General features: G+C 44.0%; 1 protein-coding gene across 8 annotated transcripts in view; it reads right to left on the reverse strand.

Moving 5' to 3' along the window:
• Positions 1 to 22319, reverse strand: part of ACOT7 (acyl-CoA thioesterase 7) — a 99320-nt gene that overhangs the window by 44374 nt on the left and 32627 nt on the right. For 6 of the 8 annotated variants that reach the window (XM_030537573.1, XM_030537577.1, XM_030537571.1 and 3 more), the window contains 3 exons: positions 12996 to 13110; positions 8370 to 8384; positions 7525 to 7611 (listed from right to left, as the gene is read on the reverse strand). In XM_030537573.1, the coding sequence (XP_030393433.1) occupies positions 7525 to 7611; positions 8370 to 8384; positions 12996 to 13110 (217 nt within the window). The remainder of the gene's footprint in view (positions 1 to 7524; positions 7612 to 8369; positions 8385 to 12995; positions 13111 to 22319) is intronic. The other 2 variants (XM_030537572.1, XM_030537575.1) reach the window with 1 other exon arrangement.

Consider the following 22319-nt stretch of genomic DNA (forward strand, 5'->3'; position numbering starts at 1 on the left):
GATCGCCATCAGCCTGCTCTCTTCTGACGCTGGTAAGGAAGCTTCACCTGCTGGAGCCAGCATTTTACTCCCTTTGATTTCTAACAGAAAGTGGACTCTGATGTGGTCTGGCCAGAGTCTCAGTCGCTTCCTAGATACATGGAATTTCCTTCGCACTCTGAATTCGCAGCCAGCTTCTTCCAGGTGCCGGTGGCACACAAAGGAGTCGTGTCCAGTCTGAAGGGAGCCAGATGAGCGTTATGCAGCAGTTTCTCCTTGTCAGCAGGCGCCAAACACCATTAACAGACAGGAATTTGCCTCTTCTCTCACAGTCCAAGGGACTAGCAATGAGAGGGTCTTAACCCAACTAGTCTCTCTGCAAGACCTCCCCTTCGGCTGAAGGAAAGCCATTTCCTACAGCGGGTTGGCTCTAGTTAGACCAGCAAAGCAGCTAAAAAGGCAAAGTGGTCCTGACTCCTAGTAATGATGTAAACCTTCCGCTTGACTTCCAAGCGATCCGGACTGCCTGAGCAGCCGGCTAGAAGCCTTGCTTGCTGAGAAAGCCTTTGCAAAGCAAGGTGCAATTTGCCATCAACGTTACTGACTGGAATGTTCTTCGGGGCTACCAGTCTACAGGACTGATTTGGCCCCACCCTCCACGAATAACCCCACTCTAGGCAAATGGGAAATGTACAGCTGAGCATTATTCGCTAGAAGGAGGATGGCAGAATTAGGCCCTAAGTCTGCTTCTTTACAGGGCTCCCTTTCCCCCTTGCTGGATACACACAACCCATTAACATTAAAGTTATCCACAGGCAACAGATGATGTGAGGCCTGAACGGGAAATCAACATCTGTAATAAGTCTGGGAGACAAATACCAAAAGCAACTAGACTAACTCTGCCCAAGTTTAACTCATCAGCAAAGCCACGGTGCAGGGCTATCAATTCAAAGAAGCCTGGCAGCCTTTGAGCTATGCCTACCCTATTAGAAGTAATGCGATAAAAAGTTGTCCCTCTGGGAGCATCCCCTTTGCTTTCCCCACTTCCTCCGCACCCTCAAAGGGCTCAGCGTGCAGGAAGCGCCCCATGAATGAAGCCATTCCACTGTGCTCAGCATGTCTGTCAGGGAGGTAGGGTCACTTAATCAGTATGCATTCTTCTGTTCCAACCTCCAAACTGAACAAGCTGCTGGCACTGAGTTATCAGTCACCACTGGCTGAAGAAGAACTGGAGACCCTGTGCTGCACAGCCATGAGACTGTCCCCAAACCATTCCACCAACCAGAGCTGAAATAGCGGGTATAGAATGTTTTGGGGGGTGGACAGAGGTAGGATGTTGCCAAGCTAGGTTGGATCCTGAAGGAAGGAGCCACACGATAAATAGGGCTTTTAAAAGGGATGTTGACCTGCCTTCCCTTAAACACCAGCATATTCAATTTTATAAGAAGTGCTCATGTTCCCCAGACTGTTTTAATTACATAATCCCCAGTGGCAGAGGAATGCTTGGCAATGACGAGTTACTATAGTAATCAGACCCAGACTTTAAGGGACCATTATGATCACCTAGTCTGACCTCCTGCACAAAGCAGGCCACAGAATCTCACCCATCCACTTCTATAACAAACCCCTAACCTACAGCTGAGTTAATGAAGTCTTCAAATTGTGGTTTGAAGACCTCAAGCTGCAGAGAATCCTCCAGCAAGTGACCCGCGCCCCATGCTGCAGAGGAAGGCAAAAAACCTCCAGGTCCTCTGCCAATCTGCCCTGGAAGAAAATTCCCTCCTGATCCCAAATATGGCGATCAGCTAAACCCCGAGCATGTGGGCAAGACTCACCAGCCAGCAATCAAGGAAAGAATTCTCTGCAGTAACTCAAACCCCATCCCATCCAACATCCCATCACCGACCACTGGGCATACTTAACTGCTGATAATCAAAGATCAATTGCCAAATTAATCACTCATTTGATTATCACCACAAATGGTACCGACTCACCTGCTGGAAGATACAATATTTCTTCCTTTTTGATTAAGGAAATCTCTAATAATGGAATCACCATCACTGCTCTCATTGTTTCAACTTTTACATACACAACTGCAGTTGCACTAAAGAAATCATGGTTTGATGTTAGTGACTCCATGAGAGCCCTATAGTTACAGGCATTAGCCACTGTGACTTACACAGCATGAACTCAACCGACTTACAGTGGCTAACTAACTCGGTCATCCGCAGTCCAGCAATATTGCCATCCCCAAGTTTTCAAAGAACTCATGACACAGGCTCCCCCAAATCGATAGTAGCTTAAAAAGAATTTCAAAGTAAATTTTAAGTTTTCATTTGCCTTCTGTTTTACACCTTTCAGCGTCACTCAGATTACATTTTGAAGCTTCTCTCTATAACCATGAGTGCTAGAAAGGGACATTTTAAAAGGAAAGCTGAGCTCCACCAGCAACATCGTTCTGCATGGAATGGTTATTTACTCCTGTAACACTTCCATTCTCTGACTGCTCCTTCTTGACTTCAGGGGGGGAAAAAAACAAAACCAAGAAAAACAAAAACAAAAGAAAACAACCTTGCAAGAGTTGGCACCACCAGGTCAGGCACCCAGTAAAATCAACGTTCCTGCACACAGCTCCAGAGCAACAGCTCATTTCTCCACTAGCTACAACTAATCATGCAGCGAAGGGTTACTTCTATAGGAGTGATTATGTTAATGTCCCGTTACAAGCTCCCAGCTGCTCACTGAACGCTTTATAGGCATTCACAGCCCAACAGGGCAATAAGGGGCCCCCACTCCTCCCTACAGAAGCAGGCATATGAAGGAAACCTTCTACTGAAGCCAGCATGAGAGGCGGGAAAGAGTGCTGCCTGCTTTACATTACTCCCTTTCTTCTGAATTTAGTTTACTTCTTTGAGCCCTCAGAGCCCACCAGCAGCTGGGCAGCACAGCTCAATATTTCAGAAAATGGACGAAGAAACCACGACTGGTCAGACAGTGCAGAGAAAACCTTTGATTTCAAAACCTCCATGTTCATCAAGGCAGAGACAGGAGCAGAAATGCAACCTGGTATGGACGTACCCTATTAATATTACGTGGGACCCAAATTCTTGTTGACCAAGTGAAGTGAGATCCAAAACTCAGTGGCATGTCTGGCTGCCTGTCTATCTGTAATGCGAGCACTTCTGAATCCAGCAAGTGATCAACTCCTGAGTCCCAGGGAACATTCCAGGCATCAATGGGAAGGAGCCTGTTGAGTTTGCTGACAGATTTTCATCGTTCCCATTTGGTCCTGGGAGCACTGGAGAAAAGAATACGGGCAGTCACCATTCATTTCCTCATGTTTGTTTGCATACGTCAATCCCGTTGGCTGAAGTGAGTCACCAAATGAAACTGCAGGGGAGGACTGAGTGCTTCGGCAGTGTGGGGGCAGGGGTACAGGACCACAATAACGGGGCCTGCTGCAGATTAGGATCTATGTTAGCGGAGTAGAACAAGGCTGGAAATTTCCATGATGTCTCCCTTCATGGTATGACTGACTAAAGCAAGACCATTTACCTTTCCAAGCGCTGACATTAATACAGTTGCATACAAAAGAGAAATGAGAACCAAGTGCAGTGCTGGTTTTCACTCCATTCGAACGGTTTGGAGATGTCTGACAGACAAAGATAGAGTTAGGAGGCAGAAGCGCTCATATTACAAGGTCTTACAAACAGGGAAAAGCCATTTCAAAACCTCCTCATTTTAATGAGCTTGAGGAAAATGCTCTCACTTCAGATGTATTTATTGAGTAAGAGCAGCAGCTGAAGACATTTGAAAATGCAAAAGCAAATTAGAATGAGTCAGTAAAGTTTCAAATTAATTTTCTTAAGGCAAAAACTTGTAAGTACAGATTAAAGCTGGAGGCTAAATTTAAAGAAGGTTCAAACAGTATACTGAACATCACATTTTCACAGCAGACATCACTCCACAGCTTTGGTGGGATTTTTCCAGGACCCTGTGACTTACACTGGGTTTTAAATAGAACATGGTGCTGTGTTTGTTGCAGCATCAGTTGCTTTATGCCACTTAACCCTCACAGCTGCTAATTATACCTTGGTTTCTGGTGATGATACCCCAGTTATATTCTTGTTTAGAAGAGGAGCAGGAAACTGGATACATTTGCCTGTACAATCCTATTGAAATTGCAGGTGCTAGAAACTGAAGGCTTTCATTCCACAAGTTCTGGAATCAGACTGTGCACATCTTCACAATGTGCTATCAGCAACATCATTCTGCACGGAATGGTTATTTACTCCTGTAACACTTCCATTCTCTGATTGCTCATTCTGGATCTTGTCATGAGAGCAATGAATTGGGCCTGATTATATCTCTATACTGGAGAAAGCAGAGCCAACAAGTTTGTTTTGCTTACTAGCAGGTTGGACTTAAATTTGTTTACTCAAAAGTAAGGGTGTTGCTTTCTCCTACAACTCATCCAACAGTCTCTCTTCCTTTACGTTAAGCCAGATTTAATTTGCTCGTAGGTGATCAGTACTTAAGGGCACACCTCTCAATTTAAAAACTAAATTAAACTCTGCTCTAATTTATTCCCACGTCAGCTATCAAATTATCTTCTACATGAGAGAAACCAAAAGTTTAACTAGTCACATCAACTTAATGTGGAGGTATGGCTGGCTGTATATTTCTGCCGTATTGCAGAGCTAGATGCTGGTCACTTCACCTTTGAATTCCATCTATACAGATGGCATTTACATTTTAGATCTACAACACTGGCAACGCTAAGTCTGGTTAAGACATGACCGTGCAGAGCTTTTGTTAGCCAAAGGCACCAGACTGTTGCTCCCTCAGTGTATACTTCCATTACCAGAAGCCAGAACCCTTATAAATTAATATGCTATAGTTTATATACAGAGATTTCCAAGGGCCAGGCATTGCTGATGACACTGAGGGCAAATCTCATTTGCCTAAGCCTTTGTTTCCCCAATTTTAGCGTTATTTAACAAAGGAAAACAATTCTTAAATGGACAGACTAATCAAGTCAAAGGACCATCTTCTTTCATCTTGCAAAAGCAGCAAAGAGTCCTGTGGCACCTTATAGACTAACAGACATATTGAAGCATATGTCTATACATCTGTTAGTCTACAAGGTGCCACAGGACTCTTTGCCACTTTTACAGATCCAGACTAACACGGCTACCCCTCTAATACTTTTCATCTTGCAGTAAACTTTACACAAACCCTGACCGAAAATGAGATTCTTAGTGAGCAACAGGAACAAACAATTACTGGACATGTAGTAGAAAATAAATTTAACCAGAACACTGGCTTGATCCTGTGCTAAGACAGGGTGAAATAAAAGCAGCTATTCTGCTACAATAAACTGGAAACAATCTAACTCCCATTTTCTGTCATCTGCCCAGAAAATTTTTTGGAAAGTTTGATTAAACACCATTTGACTCAGTTTGAGGGCTAAAAAAACCGTACTCATAAAAAATTTCACACTTTAAGTGCTGTACAGACACTGCCGGGGTATTTGGAAGATGACACCTGGCAGGGAGATTGCACTCTGAGAATTGCAGTGAAAAGTAATTTTGACTTGGTTAAGTTATGATATGTAGAACCCTATTACTGTTTGGGTTATTTTAGGATCACTCTAACCCAGGAGTTCTCAAACTTTATTGTATCATGACCCCCTTCTGACAACAAAAATTGCTACCTGACCCAAGAAGGGGGGAACCAAAGCCTGAGGCCCACCACCCCCAGTGGCTGCAACAGGAGGAAGACACCGGGTTCCCCAAATTAGAGTGAAGCAATGAAGACATTTCATTTGCATAACATGACATCTTAGCAAAGAAGCTAGCTGAATATTCCCAGCACTTTAACAGTTCACAAGGAGTAACTCTGCACTCCTTCCATGTAGATAAATGGGCATGACCATTTAATGGCTCTGCAAAGAAAGCATTTACTGAATTACTGCTTTACTGGAGTGTTTGATTTATTTAGTTTCAGATTCCTTTGTAGGTAAATGAGAAAATTGCACCACTCCATTATCTTGAGACCATTACTCCGTTCATCCAGTCTCGATACTGCCACACGGCATGCTCTGTTCTCTGCTGTAGTAGGTGACTGTGCTTGATGTTAAGCACATCTTATGAATCAACTGTATATACACAACACACTAAACAAGTAAATGGTGCGTTGTGAAGCTGCTGCTAAACAGATCCCAAATACCAGCTGAAGAGTAAGCATGTGTCAGTAGAGACTCTTCTGCATAAACTGACAAAAGTGTTGCAATTTGTAGAAAGTTGAAAGTAATTTAGCATCTAAACTTTCCTTCCCAGTCTGAATGTGAGTTAACAGGAACTTGACTGTTATTGATCCTTGCAGAATACCAACGGTAGTGGCTCATGCAGATATCAAACTCCATATCAGTGAATAAGTTTCACACATTGGTACATTAAAGTTGCAGTCATTTTTGCATGGAAACGACATTATAAAACTACTGTTTGAAGTGAGCCAAATTCCAGAGATCAAGACGCATAAGGGGGGGAAGGTAAGGAGAAAGTGTCATGCAACAGTGCCCAACACAATAGGGTCACCAGTTAGGGAATTTTATTGTAGTTAACGTCACTAAAACTGAAGTACTAGGAAAATCAGAGCTGAAAAACAAACAGTTTCTTCAATACAAATAAAGTACTTTACAGTACAGGGATTAACTAATCCAATTCCTATAGAAGTACATACCACACAAATGTATTTAATAACATAACAATCTGAGCATGTGTGTTTAGAATTGATGCACCACTGTGAATATGCAATACGCTCTCCTTGGGCAACACTTGCAGAGCTGGTATCACACACCAATGTAGATGGGAATTTAGACACTCCTCTCTGAGAAGTGCTCATAGTACCTCTAACAATTCTCAGCACAGCCTAATCTAATATGGTCTGACTGACTCACTTCATATCTTCACACAATGCCTAGCATGAGTGCCTGGGCCACAACAGGGGCTTCTAGGTGCTACCACACTACAAATAAAAAAAAAATAAATTGTATTTTCCCTCACTTCCCTTCTTCCGTAAGAGCCCCCAAGGGTCTGTTTACACAGCCCACGGCAATGAGCCTCCGAGCCTGGGTAGACAGACTTGGGTTAGCAGGGCTCACACTAGCAGTCTAAAAATAGCTGTGCAAACCGCACTTTGAAGCTGTGGCTGGGCCACAGCTCAGGCTCAGAAGCCTAGGGACAGGGCTAGCTTCAGAGCTCGAGCTGCAGCTCAGGCCACAGCTTCAAAGCCCCGTTTACAACTGGTTTTTAGAGCGCTAGGGCAAGTCCTGCCAACTCAAGGCTGCTCACCCAGGCTTGGAGCTCACTGCCACGAGCTGCGTAAACGGACCCGGGATCAGAGTGTGATTTCATTATGCTGGCTATTAAGAGCCTTTACATTTATTGTATTTTAGTTCTTGCTAAACGATAATCTGGCAGTTGAGTTCTAAAGTTACACATCACACTTTTATGCAACCATGGTAAAACCAAAGCTACTCACCTCCATGTACAAATCCATGTAGAGTGCAGTCTGATGGGCCCACCAGATGGATCAGGCTGGATTGGCTATAGCCTACAGTGTATGGCTCTATGGAAAGAAAAAACAGGTCAGACCTACTACATAAAGGATTCGAACTCGAATCATCAGAATTCCCAATGACTTACAAGAATGCCATTAAGAGGCTGAAGCAGACTTTTAGCTCACCTTATATAGGACAAAATCTTTGTGCTACCTTATTAAAAATGGTGACGTACATTTAAAGTCAGCAAGTTTTTTAAAAGAGGAAAGGCCATTTGACACACAAAGATTCGCTGTGCTCAAACTAACCATCTTTCTTAAGCTACTAACTTAGCTTTATTTTTAATCTAGATCTTCACAACAAACTAACATTTGAAAATCAGTGTGTTTGTTTCAGTGCCACACATCATAAAAACGATTCTGAAAATAATGTGCTGGGAAACCAATAAGTTAAAGGACTCAGCCTACAGCCCAGTGTTAACACTTTCTATTTCTGTACCCACTTGTAACTGCAGGTACAACTGGTATCTGAACTTATCAATGGTGCTTCATATGCAGGTGCATTGAAATGTCTAAGCGCAAGATTTTTCCCAAATATGATGATAAAGAAAATTGCATTTAAAAGCCTATGTTCAGTGAGAAGTTTGTACTAACTTTGGCTTATATTCAGAAAAAAGTAAATCTGTTAGACAATTGCTTGCCATTATGGCCTTCAACTCAATTACCCAGGTAACAGTAGAACAAATAGCATTTAAAAATCTCTCCTTAATGTGTATTTTCCAGCTACATCCACACAACACAGCACCAATTAACTGAAACAGCCTTACCTTTATTCTGTCTATCTGTGAGGCAAGGAGAGCAAAGAAAAAAGGAATATAAGCAGCTTTCATTATCTAGGAAACCTCTTTTAGCAAACAGATAACGGAGAACAGCCCCCCCCCCCCATGTGTGCTAGAACTGCACGTCTGTAGAATCCACGTGCACTATAACATTACAGAATTCTATCTTCATGGGCTCGGACAGTAAAGGAATTCAGTGTTGCTAACAGACACTTCATTGGGATAAAGAATGAAGTGTATCCACAGAACAGTTACTGCCCAGCAGACGGACAGGCTTCTCCATGCCAGCCCAATGTGGAGGAAATGCCTATGGGTAGGAATTCAAGTCAATCTTCATGCCCATTCAGTTCTATATCTGTTTCAGCTCAGGATTTCCATCAGTGTCTATTGTGACCATGATGTCTAACCCTTGTACAATTTCACACAGGAAGCCAAATGATAGTTAATGGCTTTCCATCATTGCCAATGGGGGCCAGAGTTGAACTGGTGGCTAAAAAGCCACGGAACGGCTCCTGTTTCACCAGGAATCCCTTGATCTACCCAGCTCCTCACCTCACTTTCTGAAACAGGTGAGGATACCAGTGTCTGAATGTGTGGCTGCCCAACTCGCATTTCCCACTGCTGCCATTTGGGACAGTAGTTGCAGGGACAGGGAGTTCTAAGTCTGGGCATGCCAGCTCCCCCTTCATTTCCGAGCACTGGAAGATACTGTCCTTATTCTGGCTTTCAGAGCAGCTGTGCATGCAGCCAGATGTATTGCTAACATTCACACTTATTTAAAAAAGTTAAGTTTTCCTGATCTTTAATAAGGAAAGTTTGTCACTGTTGAAAAAATTAACAAGCCATTTAATCTTCACCTGGGTATAGACATGTGGCATAGCAAGGGAAACTGTTTATAAAACCTATCGGGCTCTGGAACGAGACCAAAGGAACACAGTTGCCCCTGGTGATTTGTTGCTAAGCAACAACTATCCAAATGCCTGAAACCGTGTACTGGTCTCAAAATGTTAAAGGTAGTTAAAATTATCAAGCTGTAGAGAAAGAGCCTCCATTCAAAATGGCAAAAATAATCCGCATGTCATCTCTTTCACAACTCCACCTCAGAAAGGGACTTACAAATTTACTTAGTCACATGCTCTAGCAGCTTCTCAAATTATATTTCAAATCTCACAACGTTATTTTAGACTGCAGACTCGCAGCCAGAATTGTGCATCTTTTCTAATCCACAGATGCACACTCTTGGATTGCACATGCTATGCCACATGAGGGCTATAAATAGCCAAGCGCAGCAACTCAGCTCCTCAGTGTTCCGAACTTCCAGTGTCAAACCCAACTGCTCCCTGAAGACAATCAAGGCAGATGGAGGGGCGGTCTCGGAAGGGGCAAACTCAGGAGGCCTCAGGCTACAGTAAGTAACCTAGTTTAGTCCGCTATTAGTTTTCCTACCTGGAGACTAGTCATCTGGGAGACTGGAAATCACTGCCCTTTCACAGTGATGGGCAGACACACTCCTACCCAAGTGCATGGAGAGATCTGGGTTTCCATTACAGAAGGCATAAGTCGATGGAAAATTCTCCTGTTGGCAATACTGGAGATCAGAATTCCAGGAGGATAATGGCTTCCTTAAAGTGAGCTCTCTCACCTGGGAAGCGGCACTTTGCAGGAGTGAGGAGGAAACAAGCAGCTCTTACAAAGCACGCAATAAGGGTACAGCATGGGGGGAACCTTTTAGAATTGCATGAGAAGTCACCTGGGCAGCAAGAAATCAGACATGGAACCCAAAGCCAGCTAGCGAGTCAGAATTTCTGAGCGGAAGGGACAAGTATAAGAATGTCCCTCATGGAATGCCAGGAGAATTCCAGATGCTCTCTGATGATCTCCAGACACATCTTGACAACTTTAGCCAAGAGCATTTGATCTCATAGCTACACACTGACAAAGGATCTCCAGCACCGGCTAGCCAAGTCCAGGAGTTATGTTAAGTGGCATAAGAGGGGTTTCTTCAGCAAGTGTATGCAGAGGGAAACCTGATTCTCCAGCAACAGCTGAGTAAGATGCATGAGTGAGGCCATACAGCCATGCTATCGTAAAGCCCAACACACAGGTTCAGATGACAGAAATGAAAGTTTTTCTATTGAAACCAAGCTCTAGGTATTGCAATTCTCACGCTTTTACGACTAGCAATTTGGGCCTGTTTTTTTTACCACCTGTCTCATAAAACCATGATCACAGGCCCAACTCACAAATTTTCCAACTCACCAATATTCAAAACGGTCACCATCTCTCATTAACATGACTGGGGCTAAAGCCAGCAAGATGGCTGGCTGCCACCTCCCACTGTTTTCAATGACATTGAAGCCCTGGCCACAGGCAAAATGGCTGCCACTGTACAGTGCAGGCAGCGGGACAGGACAGACTGAGGAGCAGCAATGACACTGAAAGATGAATGAGAGGGAGGGAGCAGAGGACATGGTGGGCAGTGGTGGAAGCTGAGGGGGGTGCAGAGAACAATGATGGAATGACAGCGCCCACATCTTGGGAGTAGTGGTGGGCAGGAGACTCCCCTCCGAACAGCCAGGGGAAGAGGCAGTGTTTCCAAGTCTCGGGAACAGATTGCAAATCACAGGATTTTGGCCCTGCAGCAGGCACTGTCACAGTGATGCACGAAGATCCTCAGATCCCACAGTGGAGATAGGCACAGAAGCAGAACTCTGTATGAGAGCCTTGGGGAGGGGACAGATCGGCCCTGCCTGCATGCATGGCACTAGATCGGAGAGGGCCCTGTGGCAGCAGGAGGCAAGGAAGGAGGGGGACTCAGGGAAATGGTGTTGCTGGGACACAGGTAAAGACGATCCTGGGCAGCAGGAGGTAGAGAAATGTTGCTGCAAGGTGAAGACAGTAATGTCAGCTTCTCCTATCTCAGGGGTCAGGAAGGGGTAAGTGAAGTCTTCATCTGAGCAGCCAGGGAGAGGTATGCACTTTTGTGCATATTAGAGGTTGACTTTTCAACCTGAAATTCTCTCACACACATTGGCACAGGAATAGAAGGGAGTTAAAAAGTCAAGACAATTTAAAAAATACTCATTTTTTTAGTCTATGATTTTTGGGGCCAATCATGATTGATAGCCCGAGTCATGACTTTGATCTCTTGAGGTTGGCAATACCTTATCTTGACAAACTCCAGGGAAAGATCATCACATCCTGGTCTGAACAGTCTTTAAAAAGCAGGGATGTTGGTCAGGGATGAGCAGGGAACCATCCTTAAAAGGTCATGGTATGCCAGAAATAGAACTGGTCATCCTGACGGTCAAGTACTGATGGGAATGTGTGGGCTCGGGCTGTAAGAGGACAGTGTGTCTGGCATAGCTACACGTACATCTGAGTGGAGTGGGCAGCTACGAGGTGTGATGAACACATCAGGGTGGGAGCTGAACACGAGCTGTTACAATGCCAGTCTTGCAGAAACAGGAAGAGAATGAATTGCAGGGCAGCCCCTCCTGTAGCCTAGAACAGCAGCCTGTCTATTTGCAGGCATGCCTAGAGCACACATCACCTGCAGGGAATCACAAGGTAACAAGGAGGAATATGGAGCAGTGGTAAGTCCAGGGAAAGTGTTCTATGACTCCTGGGTTTACAGACTGAGAAGACAGGTGCCACCTGCAATTTGAGCAGGATCTTGCATGGGAAAAAAATCTAAGAACCACCAACAAGTCAATATTAACCTTAAGAACCCATTTTCCTCTACCAGTAAGTCATGGGAGAAGTTTCTCCCAAGCCCGTCTACCAGGGCCAGAGGACGAGGTGAGGGGAAATGGAAAGGTGGGTTGAGGCATTCCATTAATCTTGAGTGTATGAAGAGGTACCCAGCTAGCCTTTAAAACTACTTCATTCCACACCCGCTAAACTGGATGCCCCACAGTCTGAAGAGGGCAGACAGTGATGCCTAGTGGACAGAGCAACAGAATTTGACTCTATCCCTGGCTCTACCACAGGCCAGCTGGGTGACCTTGGGCACATCACTTCACTTCCATGCCTCAGTTTCTCCATCTGTAAGATGGCAGATCGGATCCTTACCTCCTCTGTAAAGGACCGGGATCAAAGTGCTTTATAAAGAATTGGTTATTGGTAATATACCCAGGTAGCGTGTCAATACATGTTCTAAGCAGTATGAGGGTAACAAAACAAGGCTGAAAATTCAGAGGAAACATGGGTCCCTATCAGTAAAGTACAGGTCTACACCACAGCCCAAAGTCAGCATGTTAGAAGAACTTACAGAATAGTTTTCAGTTAGAGTCCCAAGTTAACTGCCCCACAGAGATGGAGACCTCAGTCTGACTCTCGGGCTCTCATCCTGGAGTTGGCAAACAAGTTTGGGGGGTTTCAGCCACCTCTTTTTAGACAAACAGAAATGGGGCCCAAAACCTTGTTCAGTTACAACACGGAATCACGGGACGGACAAGGTGGAGAACTCATGTTTTGGTGCAGTGAAGACCTTGCTCTACCAAGTTAATACTTGGTCTTATCCTTCTGGTTTGGAAGCCCGAGAGAAGGAGAGTGTGAAGAATTCTGCAAGCTGATTTCTTAAGAAATCCTCACTCTGGCTGCCTGCATTACCTGGGTTGAAAACAGGGAAGATAATGTCTCCATTTCTCTGTTTAGTTACCAGTCGTTCCAGTTTTTGCTCTTCATAGCGTTTCTTTCCGTCCTCCTCCAGCTCTTTCCATGCATACTGAAGGGAAAGAACACACAGGTCACACAGTGTATTGCTTGGCTAAAAGACAAGTGATACCCCAGAGGAAAAGTAAAGGATGCGTGACTGGGGACCCGCAGCTGAACAGGTACGGCCCTCATTACTTTGCCAGATGCTGAGAGATTCCATAGTTATGTGATAACTGGCTGCCCTAGTTATCACATAAAACCAGATTTGTCCAGTGACTATTAGTGCAGGGCCAAAGACGCAGAGCGCCCGATTGGCATGTGGGGGAGAGGGGGAATGGGTAATGTGCACAGCCACTCATTTCCTCTTTTATGCCAGAATCTCTAGTGTTTATCAGCCACTTGCTGTCAGGCCTTCTTGCCCTCGGAGGTGTAACAGCTGGCTATGCACATCTTGTTCACAAAATTCATTCACTCCTGGATGTACATATACCTCGTTGGTTTTCAGACTGATGGATTTCCTTGCTTCATTTAGGTGACATAAAACTAGTACTTTTTCTAAAAATGATCAAGGCAAGTAAAAAGGAAGGCACAGCAATGTCTCTTTCACATATAAACAAACTTGTCTGAGCAAGCAGCATGAGCTTTCGTGGGTGAATACCCACTTCATCAGATGTCTGATGAAGTGGGTATTCACCCACGAAAGCTCATGCTCCAAAACGTCTGTTAGTCTATAAAGGTGCCACAGGATTCTTTGCTGCTTTTACAGATCCAGACTAACATGGCTACCCCTCTGATGATACTTGTCTGAGCAATTGGCTGAACAAGAAGTAGGACTGAGTGGACTTGCAAGCTCTAAAGTTTGACATTGCATTCAAAAATAAAACCTTTTTCGTGCATAATTCTACATTTGTAAGTTCAACTTTCATGATAAAGAGATCGCACTATAGTACTTGTATTAGGTGAATTGAAAAATACCATTTCTTTTATTTTTACAGTGCAAATATTTATAACAAATATAAAGTGAGCATTGTACACTTCATATTCTGTGTTGAAACTGAAATCAATACATCTGAAAATGTGGAAAACATCCAAGACTGTTTAAATAAATGGTATTCTATTATTGACTAATCACAATTATTTTTTTAAATTGCACGACAGCCCTTTTAACAAAATTTGTTGAACTCTTCTCTCAGCGGCACGTAGCTACAAACAGACAAGTATACCTTTCAGGAATCATTCACTGTTATGATGAAATTCTGAAGTATTTTGCTGCTGACATTTCATTTCAAAGTTGAAAGAGAATAAAAGTTTTAATTATAGACCTGTCAAGTACAGTTACTTCCAACTCTTTCCAAAGCGTTTACAGTACAGAACAAATATACTTATCCATTTCAAACAGCAAAACGTCTCTGTAAAATCCCTCAAGCTACATTCAAGCATTTTCTTCATTGCATCGTTTTTTTTTTGTTTTTTTCCCCACAACTACAGCTAGAAAACCAGCTTCTGACTGGACAGAACTAGAAGCGCTATCAAAAGGCATTACATGGAAGAGGCATCAGTACACAGGCCCTGTTTGTGTTCTGACACAATGCAACCTGGAAAGCACTGATAATGGGCTCAGACCTGTACAAGAGGAAATAAAACAGTCCTTGGGCGTACAGCATCCAGGACAATGGGTGAGAGTGGAAAAAGAATAAAGAAAAAAATATATGTGCAACTCCCATTACAAGTAATTCCTAAATCTCGATTGGAACAAGAAACAAACAACTTGTTTTGAAGGCTTTACCCAACACGCACGGGCAAGTCAGAACAATCTGCAATGTCCGCTAGTTGAAAAGAGTGGAATGCTCTGGTGGAGTTTTGACTGAAAGTGCCTGCAGTGTAGGACAGAGCTATCAACCAGAACTTTAGGGGTGATTTTCCACTAATGATACTATTTCCAAACACCTTCTCTTTACTGCAGCAAACCAGGGGCAGCCTGCTAAGCATTCTTTCATTGTCAACTCTAAACCCTGAAGTACAGTTTCTCGTCTCTTGTTTGGTAAGATCCCACTCACTATTTGCATCAAGACACTGGTGTGCTTCTGAATCTATATTCCACAGGAGAACATCCTGGAGATGGGCTTAAACTCTGGCTACTTCTGGGAACAACTGCTGAACTACAGATCAACACAACAGTTGTCCTTTCTGGGTGAAGCAAGGATACTCCACTGTCAGTTTGCTAAAGCCCCAATCCCCCTATGGGGGACACAATGCTTCATAAAGTGGTGAATTAATATTGAAGGGACAGGTGTTCCAAGCTAATTATACACTGTTGATCAGAGACTTGAATGGAAACGCGAAAGCTGCCCTCTTTCAGGTGCTCTGCTCGGAAAGCTTTGGCTCCAGATGGCAGGGCCAGAGTGGTACAAAGTTTCTTTTATGTCGCTCCAGTCATCAAAGAAACAGGCAATTTGTTTTAGTACAAGGAAGCTGGCATGTGGGTTACTCATTCTCCTGGGGTCCTCTCTCCCCAAGGCAGAGCCAGCACACGTCACTAATGAGAGTGCTGCAGACGAAGCCTCATTCACACTGCTGGCTATTCCTTCCAAGTCCACTCCCTCAGCTGCCTCCTAGCACACTCTCTGAGGACTCAGTCCTGGTGGAAAAAAGGTTGTTGGAAGGACTTGTCCCTGAATGTTTTTTCATCCCCCTAAAAGCAGACCTCAGAGATTCCCTCAGGCTTTTCCTGCACTCTACAATACCCAGGCAGAGTAGCTGTACCTGTGCCAACCACTAAGCTTTGACACGGGCAAGCCAGGCTTTGCAGGGAGAGTCAGAGGAAGTAGCTGCTGCCATTGTTGTTTAAAGACATTAAGAACATAAGAACGTCCATACTGGGCCAGACCAAAGGTCCATCTAGCCCCGAATCCTGTCTTCAGACAGTGGCCAAAGCCAGGTTCCCCAGAGAGAATGAACAGAACAGGTAATCATAAAGTGATCCATCCCCTGTTGCCCATTCCCAGCTTCTGGCAAACAGAAGCTAGGGACACCATCCCTGCCTGTCCTGGCAAATAGCCATTGACGGCCTGATCCTCCATGAACTTATCTAGTTCTTTTTTGCTCTGCATCTCATTCTGCTTCGTGTACCAGAGTGTCTTGTTTTCAGAAATATAAGAGGTAAATGCTGGGTCAAATCCTGCTTGGCCACACGCACTGGAAATGTAGACAAACTCCACTGCAGTTAGTGAATCACTGGAATTAATTGGATTTAGGTCACTGTAACGGACCAGAATTTCCCCCCCTCTAGATAACTCTAGAGTAGGCCAAAAACCTCACTCAGAGACTACAATTGATCTCACTAAATTGTCCCTAGTAGCTCCTAGTTGAAACAAATCTACTCCTTTGTCATCCCCTGCCCCACCAGCTCCTGGTATCTGTGGAGACAAATGGGTTAACATGGGCTCCTGGTGACTGTTATCAACACAATGTATCTGGCTGCGTATAGATAAAGGAACGCACTGTCCCTGTGCCGAGGGTGAATGCCAGCTATTTAAACTGGACTATTTAAATTAATATTCGTCAATCAGGATGCTGTGGGGTGGTGCAGGATTTAAAAGCTGAAAGTGTCTTTTGCAAGGGAATTCTATGCCTTTGTAGAAAGTGGAAAGAGCATTTCAACTTTATATAATAAATAGCTGTGTTAGCTTGGTAATACTATCCCCAAATGTACTCACCTCTTTCACTTGAAAGCCTGGAGGATACTAAGCAGTGACATCTGTTAGCTACGTAGCCCTGACACTGGAGTGATGGCTTGCTAGACTGTACACTCAGTCTATTGGGATGACAAGACTCCCTCCCTTTCTGCACATGCCCCCATTTGCCCAGCTACTGACCTGCACTAGCCACCTAGTCAATCATTCTTTGTGACAAAGGAACAGGATCAGTAGCTATCGCTCACAGTTGGGAGCTCATTACAGCCATTTCAAACAGAGTTGCCTGTCCCAGTGCTCCATGGGGGCAAAGTCCTATTAAAACTAAAATGGCTTCTGTTCACAGCCAACCACACAAGGGGACAAGTGCTTCCCTGCTTTCAGTATGGCTCTCAATGCCAGGTGTGGCATACACTGCCGCACAGCTGCTGTGCTCCTCAACACGTTGTACAGAACAACTAGGTGGTCTACTAAGCGCAGTGGGGCCAGCGGAAATGTCTCTGCATTATATGACTGGACTTTCTGGCACTTACCTGAAAACGTAAGATTCTGACCATTTCCAAGGTTAACAAGTCTAGCTCTGCCCACTCCAGCTTCAGCAACTAGAATTCTTTGTCCATTTCAGTTACTAAGAACAGGTCCCCAAAAGAAGTGTAAGTGTGTGTTTTTAAAGAACAATCCCCTATCACTGCATATTATTCTTTCCAACAACGCAGAAGTATCAGTTAAATCTTATAATTTCTGGTTATTACCTCCAGCAAAACAGATTAGTCCAGGGAGAAGCCCCTTCCCCATAAGAAGCTATTCGAGTAACTATACTGACTAACTCCAATGTAATTAGCTTCATTCCAATACCCCTTTCATTATAACTTTGTTTGGGTTCTAAGGCTAAACCTAAGTCAAAGAGTTTTCTTCCCCTTTACTATTTTAATAACTGTTGCTCAGGAGTTATTGAATTCTCTCCCCAGGGAAAAGTTGAACAAAGCTTTTAAAAGCCACACAGGCAAAAGTATTGTTTGCCTGAAGACTGGAGGGGGGTTGTAGGAAGACTAGAGGATACACATGAATATATTCAGTCTGTTGTCCTAGTGCTGTCTACCTAGTTTTCTTCCTATAATTCTGTTTCCCCAGTAAAGTGCAAAGCTACTTTTAATCAGTGCATGATCATCCTTTCAGCAAAATCGTATTGCCTCATGACACTGCTCTATCAAACAAAGTCAGTGCTTGCTTACAAGAGGGCAGCAGAATGGTCTTATTAGGTGTTTTCTGCTTGGGAGTGCTGGAGAAACCCAGTGAAGACTCCAAAGAGAGGTACAACCATTTAGCACAGCGTTCTAACTGAACTAGCTTTCCAAAACTCTTTCAGCTCCCTAATGGTGGCAGTCATCTTGAAGAAGAGTGCCATTTGCCGTTCCCAGCATGGAAGAAAGCCCCTGCAAGTCTTATGATGTATCAATAATGAGTTAACAGTAAGAAGGGTTTAATATTTAAACAGTGTCCAGACAGAGAAGTGCTTCTCATTTTGACACCAGCAGGAAACTGGTGCCAAGCCTCAGCCATTGAGTGGTGGGTGGAACTAGAGTATCACAACAACAAGATTAGAAACTTTCCAATGGAAATTTACATACTATCTAACCGAGTAGGTTAGTGAAGAAGTGTTGGTGGCCCCTGCATTCCACCAGCACTAGGTTCAGTAACCAGTTTCAAACAATCTGCATTGTGCAGTACAGGTCCTGTTATGCAGCACTTGATCTTGATCAGAAAAAACATGCCTCCATAGTTGAGATGCAGGTAGCTGAACTTGCTCAATGCTAATATGAGGGGCAGTTCTCTGGCTCCTACCAAGTTGCCTATGTACAGTAATCGTCACTAGGGCAAATTCTGGATGCCCTGGACAGAGGAATTCCTGCACTTATCCTGAGGACTGGGCTAGGTCGCCTACAAGATCAACTTTTATCTCCATCATTTCCAGCAAACAGGTCCTACAGATGCCAGTCTAGAGCCCAACAGAAGCAAGATGTGTAAAATCTTCTGTCCGAAGAGAATCGCCTCTCTCCAGTTGGAAGTCTGATTGCCCACTGTTCATATGGAAGACGTGCAGCACAACAGGAACCTATTAGTTCAAATTCAATGCAGTGTACTCACGGTTCAGGTGTGCAGATAACTTTGGTCAGCACACACCAGAAAGCCACTAGAGAGGACTTTGCCCTATGGCTAGTGAATTTAGCATGGCATTTTTAGAGACATGCTCAGAACAGAGCGAAGTGTAACTTTCTCCATAAATTACACGTTAGCAACGGCTATAGAGAAGCCTGGTATCTTTGGTGAGTCAATGAGCATTAATCACATCACAAGACTAGAACTCAGAAAGGAGAACATGGTGGAGTTAAACATGGTGCTGAGCACTCCTGAAGGAGTCAAGTCCCAGCCCAAGCCATATTGGAGAGGGTATCGAACAACACCTGCCACACTTCAGGGTATTCTCTTACAAGCCACTTTCCACACACAACTTCCTGAAGCAGTCACCTTTTAGGTTAAAATTTTCCACACGGTCTCCCTGCCTCTCTTGCCCACCCAAAAAACCCAAACAATAAATAAATTGAGCAAAATTATATCAGTACCAGTCCTGAAGAGAACACAGCTTAGACAACAGCAGCTTCTCACAGTAAGGAGAGTTTAAGTACTAGGTAGACAGATTGTTCCCTGCCATTTTGATTTGGAGTGCATAGTTATACATGTGAGGGGAATACGTGAAAGGTAACCTAGTGCCCTAATTGACATTTTGCTGGCAGTAGCACATCCATTATCAGACACAACAATGGCTTTTACTGGAGACTTTAGTACATTATATTAACTCAGTCAAAACCAAGACGCATCAGTCAGCTCATTCAGACCCCAGAGGCGCATCTATAAAGAACTCAATTAAGTTTGGATGGTGTAATGATGAAACCTCATTTATCATCTAAATGAGGCATCAACCTCTTGTTTCAAATTGTTATTTGGGCTCTGATCATTCTTCTACTCAAAGATGAGTTTCATGACCCAATTTAAGATTCCAAACTGAGTGGAATCTTTCCATGGATTTTCTTTGTACACTTAAGATTCTGCACGAGCAAATGCTCTTCATGACAAGTTACAATGGGTTTTTGAAACCCTCTAAAATGACCAAAGACTGAACTTGACAAACTGCATAAAAGGTCACAGAAGGAGTGGGATTTTAAAGTCCTTTCAGACAAGGTAAGAGGAGAGGATGTTTGGGGAACTGACTCAAGTCCTCAGTACTCTGGAAGAAAAGTCAAATATCAGTAACTTATTCCGATTTGGAGGCAGAAAGGAAGAGATGTGTTAGGTGTGAGAGATGTAACTGAGATCACAGCTCCATGCTCAACAAATCTTTTCCAGTTAAAAGGAACATGAATCCTCTTTCCTGCCCAGATGAAATAATTTTTCACCAACATATTGGCAGGGGAATTCTCAAGAGTTCTTGGAAGGAGACATCTGAGTAAAGGGGCGGGGGGGAGAGAGAAAGAGAGAGAGAGAGAATATGCTACCCAAAGTCTGAAGCAAACAATTGCTGAGTAAAGAACAAAAATATCCTGCTTTAGACTCTCAATTCATTCTGTCACAGGAATTTTCCTGTAACACATACAGAAAAAAATCTTAGAGGTGGAGCAGACCAGAGGGAGCAGCTCATTAACAGGATTAACTGTCACCTCTCTTGGCAATGCAAATCTGATGCACTCAGAAGTAGAGCAACTCCAATGACTATGTTGGCAGAGCCAATCGCTGTGCTGTGTTGGTGTTCACAGGTCCCTTAAGAGTCTGTCAGGCAACCAATGAGTTTGTGTCAAGGTGTCTGATGTGCCAAAACATGGAAGATCATTTGAAAGTAAACTAATGATTGTTTCATAATTTATGACAACACTAGTGTGCATAATTCCTTCGGGACTGGAAGGAGAGAGGTCTCATGCTATCAGAAAGCAAAAGGTAAGAACCACCACCACAAAGGAAAGGTCACTTCACATGTAGAAGTAAGTGGTTCACTACATGTGGTATTCACCAGTGAATATAAAAGACTTCCACCATTATTGGCCCATAAATCTCACCTTTGAGGTATCCTGCAATTTCACTAGACAGTTCCACCTGTTTTCCACATATCTTTTCTTTAGTCTCACCTTCCAGTTTTTTCCTGCTATTCTTAACCTTTAAGAACCTACCTAAATTCCTCACCAAGAGCCTGATCCAACTCCCATTGAAGTCAAAGACTCTCACTGACTCAAGCAGGCCAAATTGGTTCAGGCCTCAAGTCACAATACTGAGCAAAAAAAGTCAACGCTTTGACACAGAAGAGCTCAAGAGCGGTGGAAAACCGTCCTGAAAACCTGTAGCTCCAGAGAACACAGGTATTTCAAACCTGACATTTTGGTCACTCAGTGATATATCTGATTGGGGTTTTATTTATTTATTGATTTTACACTAGAAGGGGCCAACCAAAAGATATTTTAGAGGACTGCATACATGTTAGAACTCTGATTGTAGGAGGAGAATTACAGGACACATGGATGGGGTGAAAAGCTAATTCTAACTTGACAAAGTATTTTATGTTGTGATGGCGTGCCTGCCCCACACTGAGCTCTGAGGAGTTAACAGAGCCCTAGGGAGGCTTTGCAGAAGGCAACCAATCAGAGAAGGGCTGAAGCAAGCAGCCAATCAGAACCAAGCAGGCCCATACAAAAAGGGAGCTGCAGGGCAGAGTTCAGTTCTCTGCTGGGAGCCTGGGGAGGAAGGACTGTCTCTGGAGGGCTGAGGAAACTGCCAGCAACCTGGACAGAGCAGTGCTGTGAGCAGGCCCAGGGGGAATGAGAGCGCTCCTGGCTGGTTGCTGGGGTTTGCAGGCAGAGGCCCTGAGGCAAGGGCAAAGAGGATGCTAGGGCTACAAGGAAGTGACCAGGCAATTTGCTGCAGTAGCCACTAAGGGAAGTGGCTGAACAGCAGACTGCAGATCCACCAGAAGTGGGGAGCACAGTGCGTGGCATAGACGGAGGGCTGTGTTGCTGAAAAGGACGCTGCAGTCCTTGGAGAGACGTGGGTTCTAGAGCAGGAGTGATGACAGCAAGACGCCACCTGAAGAGGGCACAGAGCTAATTCCCAAGACAGCCAGGAGGAGGCACCACTGTGGTGAGTGAACCCCGTTACACAAGGACACTTAGCAGGTGATTAGTCTAGACCAGCTAGATTTTCTAGCGCACACATGGTTGTACAAAGCATTTCCCTGAACATACGTTTATTTAGAAGGAGAGTTTATGGTGAGTCTGTCATTTATTTTTACATCCTTATCCCTAAGGATTTGTCACTGACACCAAAATACAGACTCTTCTCTTTCATCCCTGCACTTTAATTACTTGAAAGCCAAAGAGTTCTTCTATAGTCATTTTGTTGCTCTTCAAAGCACAGCTATTTTATCCAGTAAATTTAGTACCAGCCTTTTTGTGGGTTGTACACAGGTACTGAATCATTTCCCTGTCTACGTATCTTGGTCGCTGTATCTTGTGAAAACAGAGCTCAAAAATACAGTTTGTTGCCTCTA

The sequence above is a fragment of the Gopherus evgoodei genome, chromosome 18 (genome assembly GCF_007399415.2).
Source record: "Gopherus evgoodei ecotype Sinaloan lineage chromosome 18, rGopEvg1_v1.p, whole genome shotgun sequence".
Lineage (NCBI taxonomy): Eukaryota > Metazoa > Chordata > Testudines > Testudinidae > Gopherus > Gopherus evgoodei.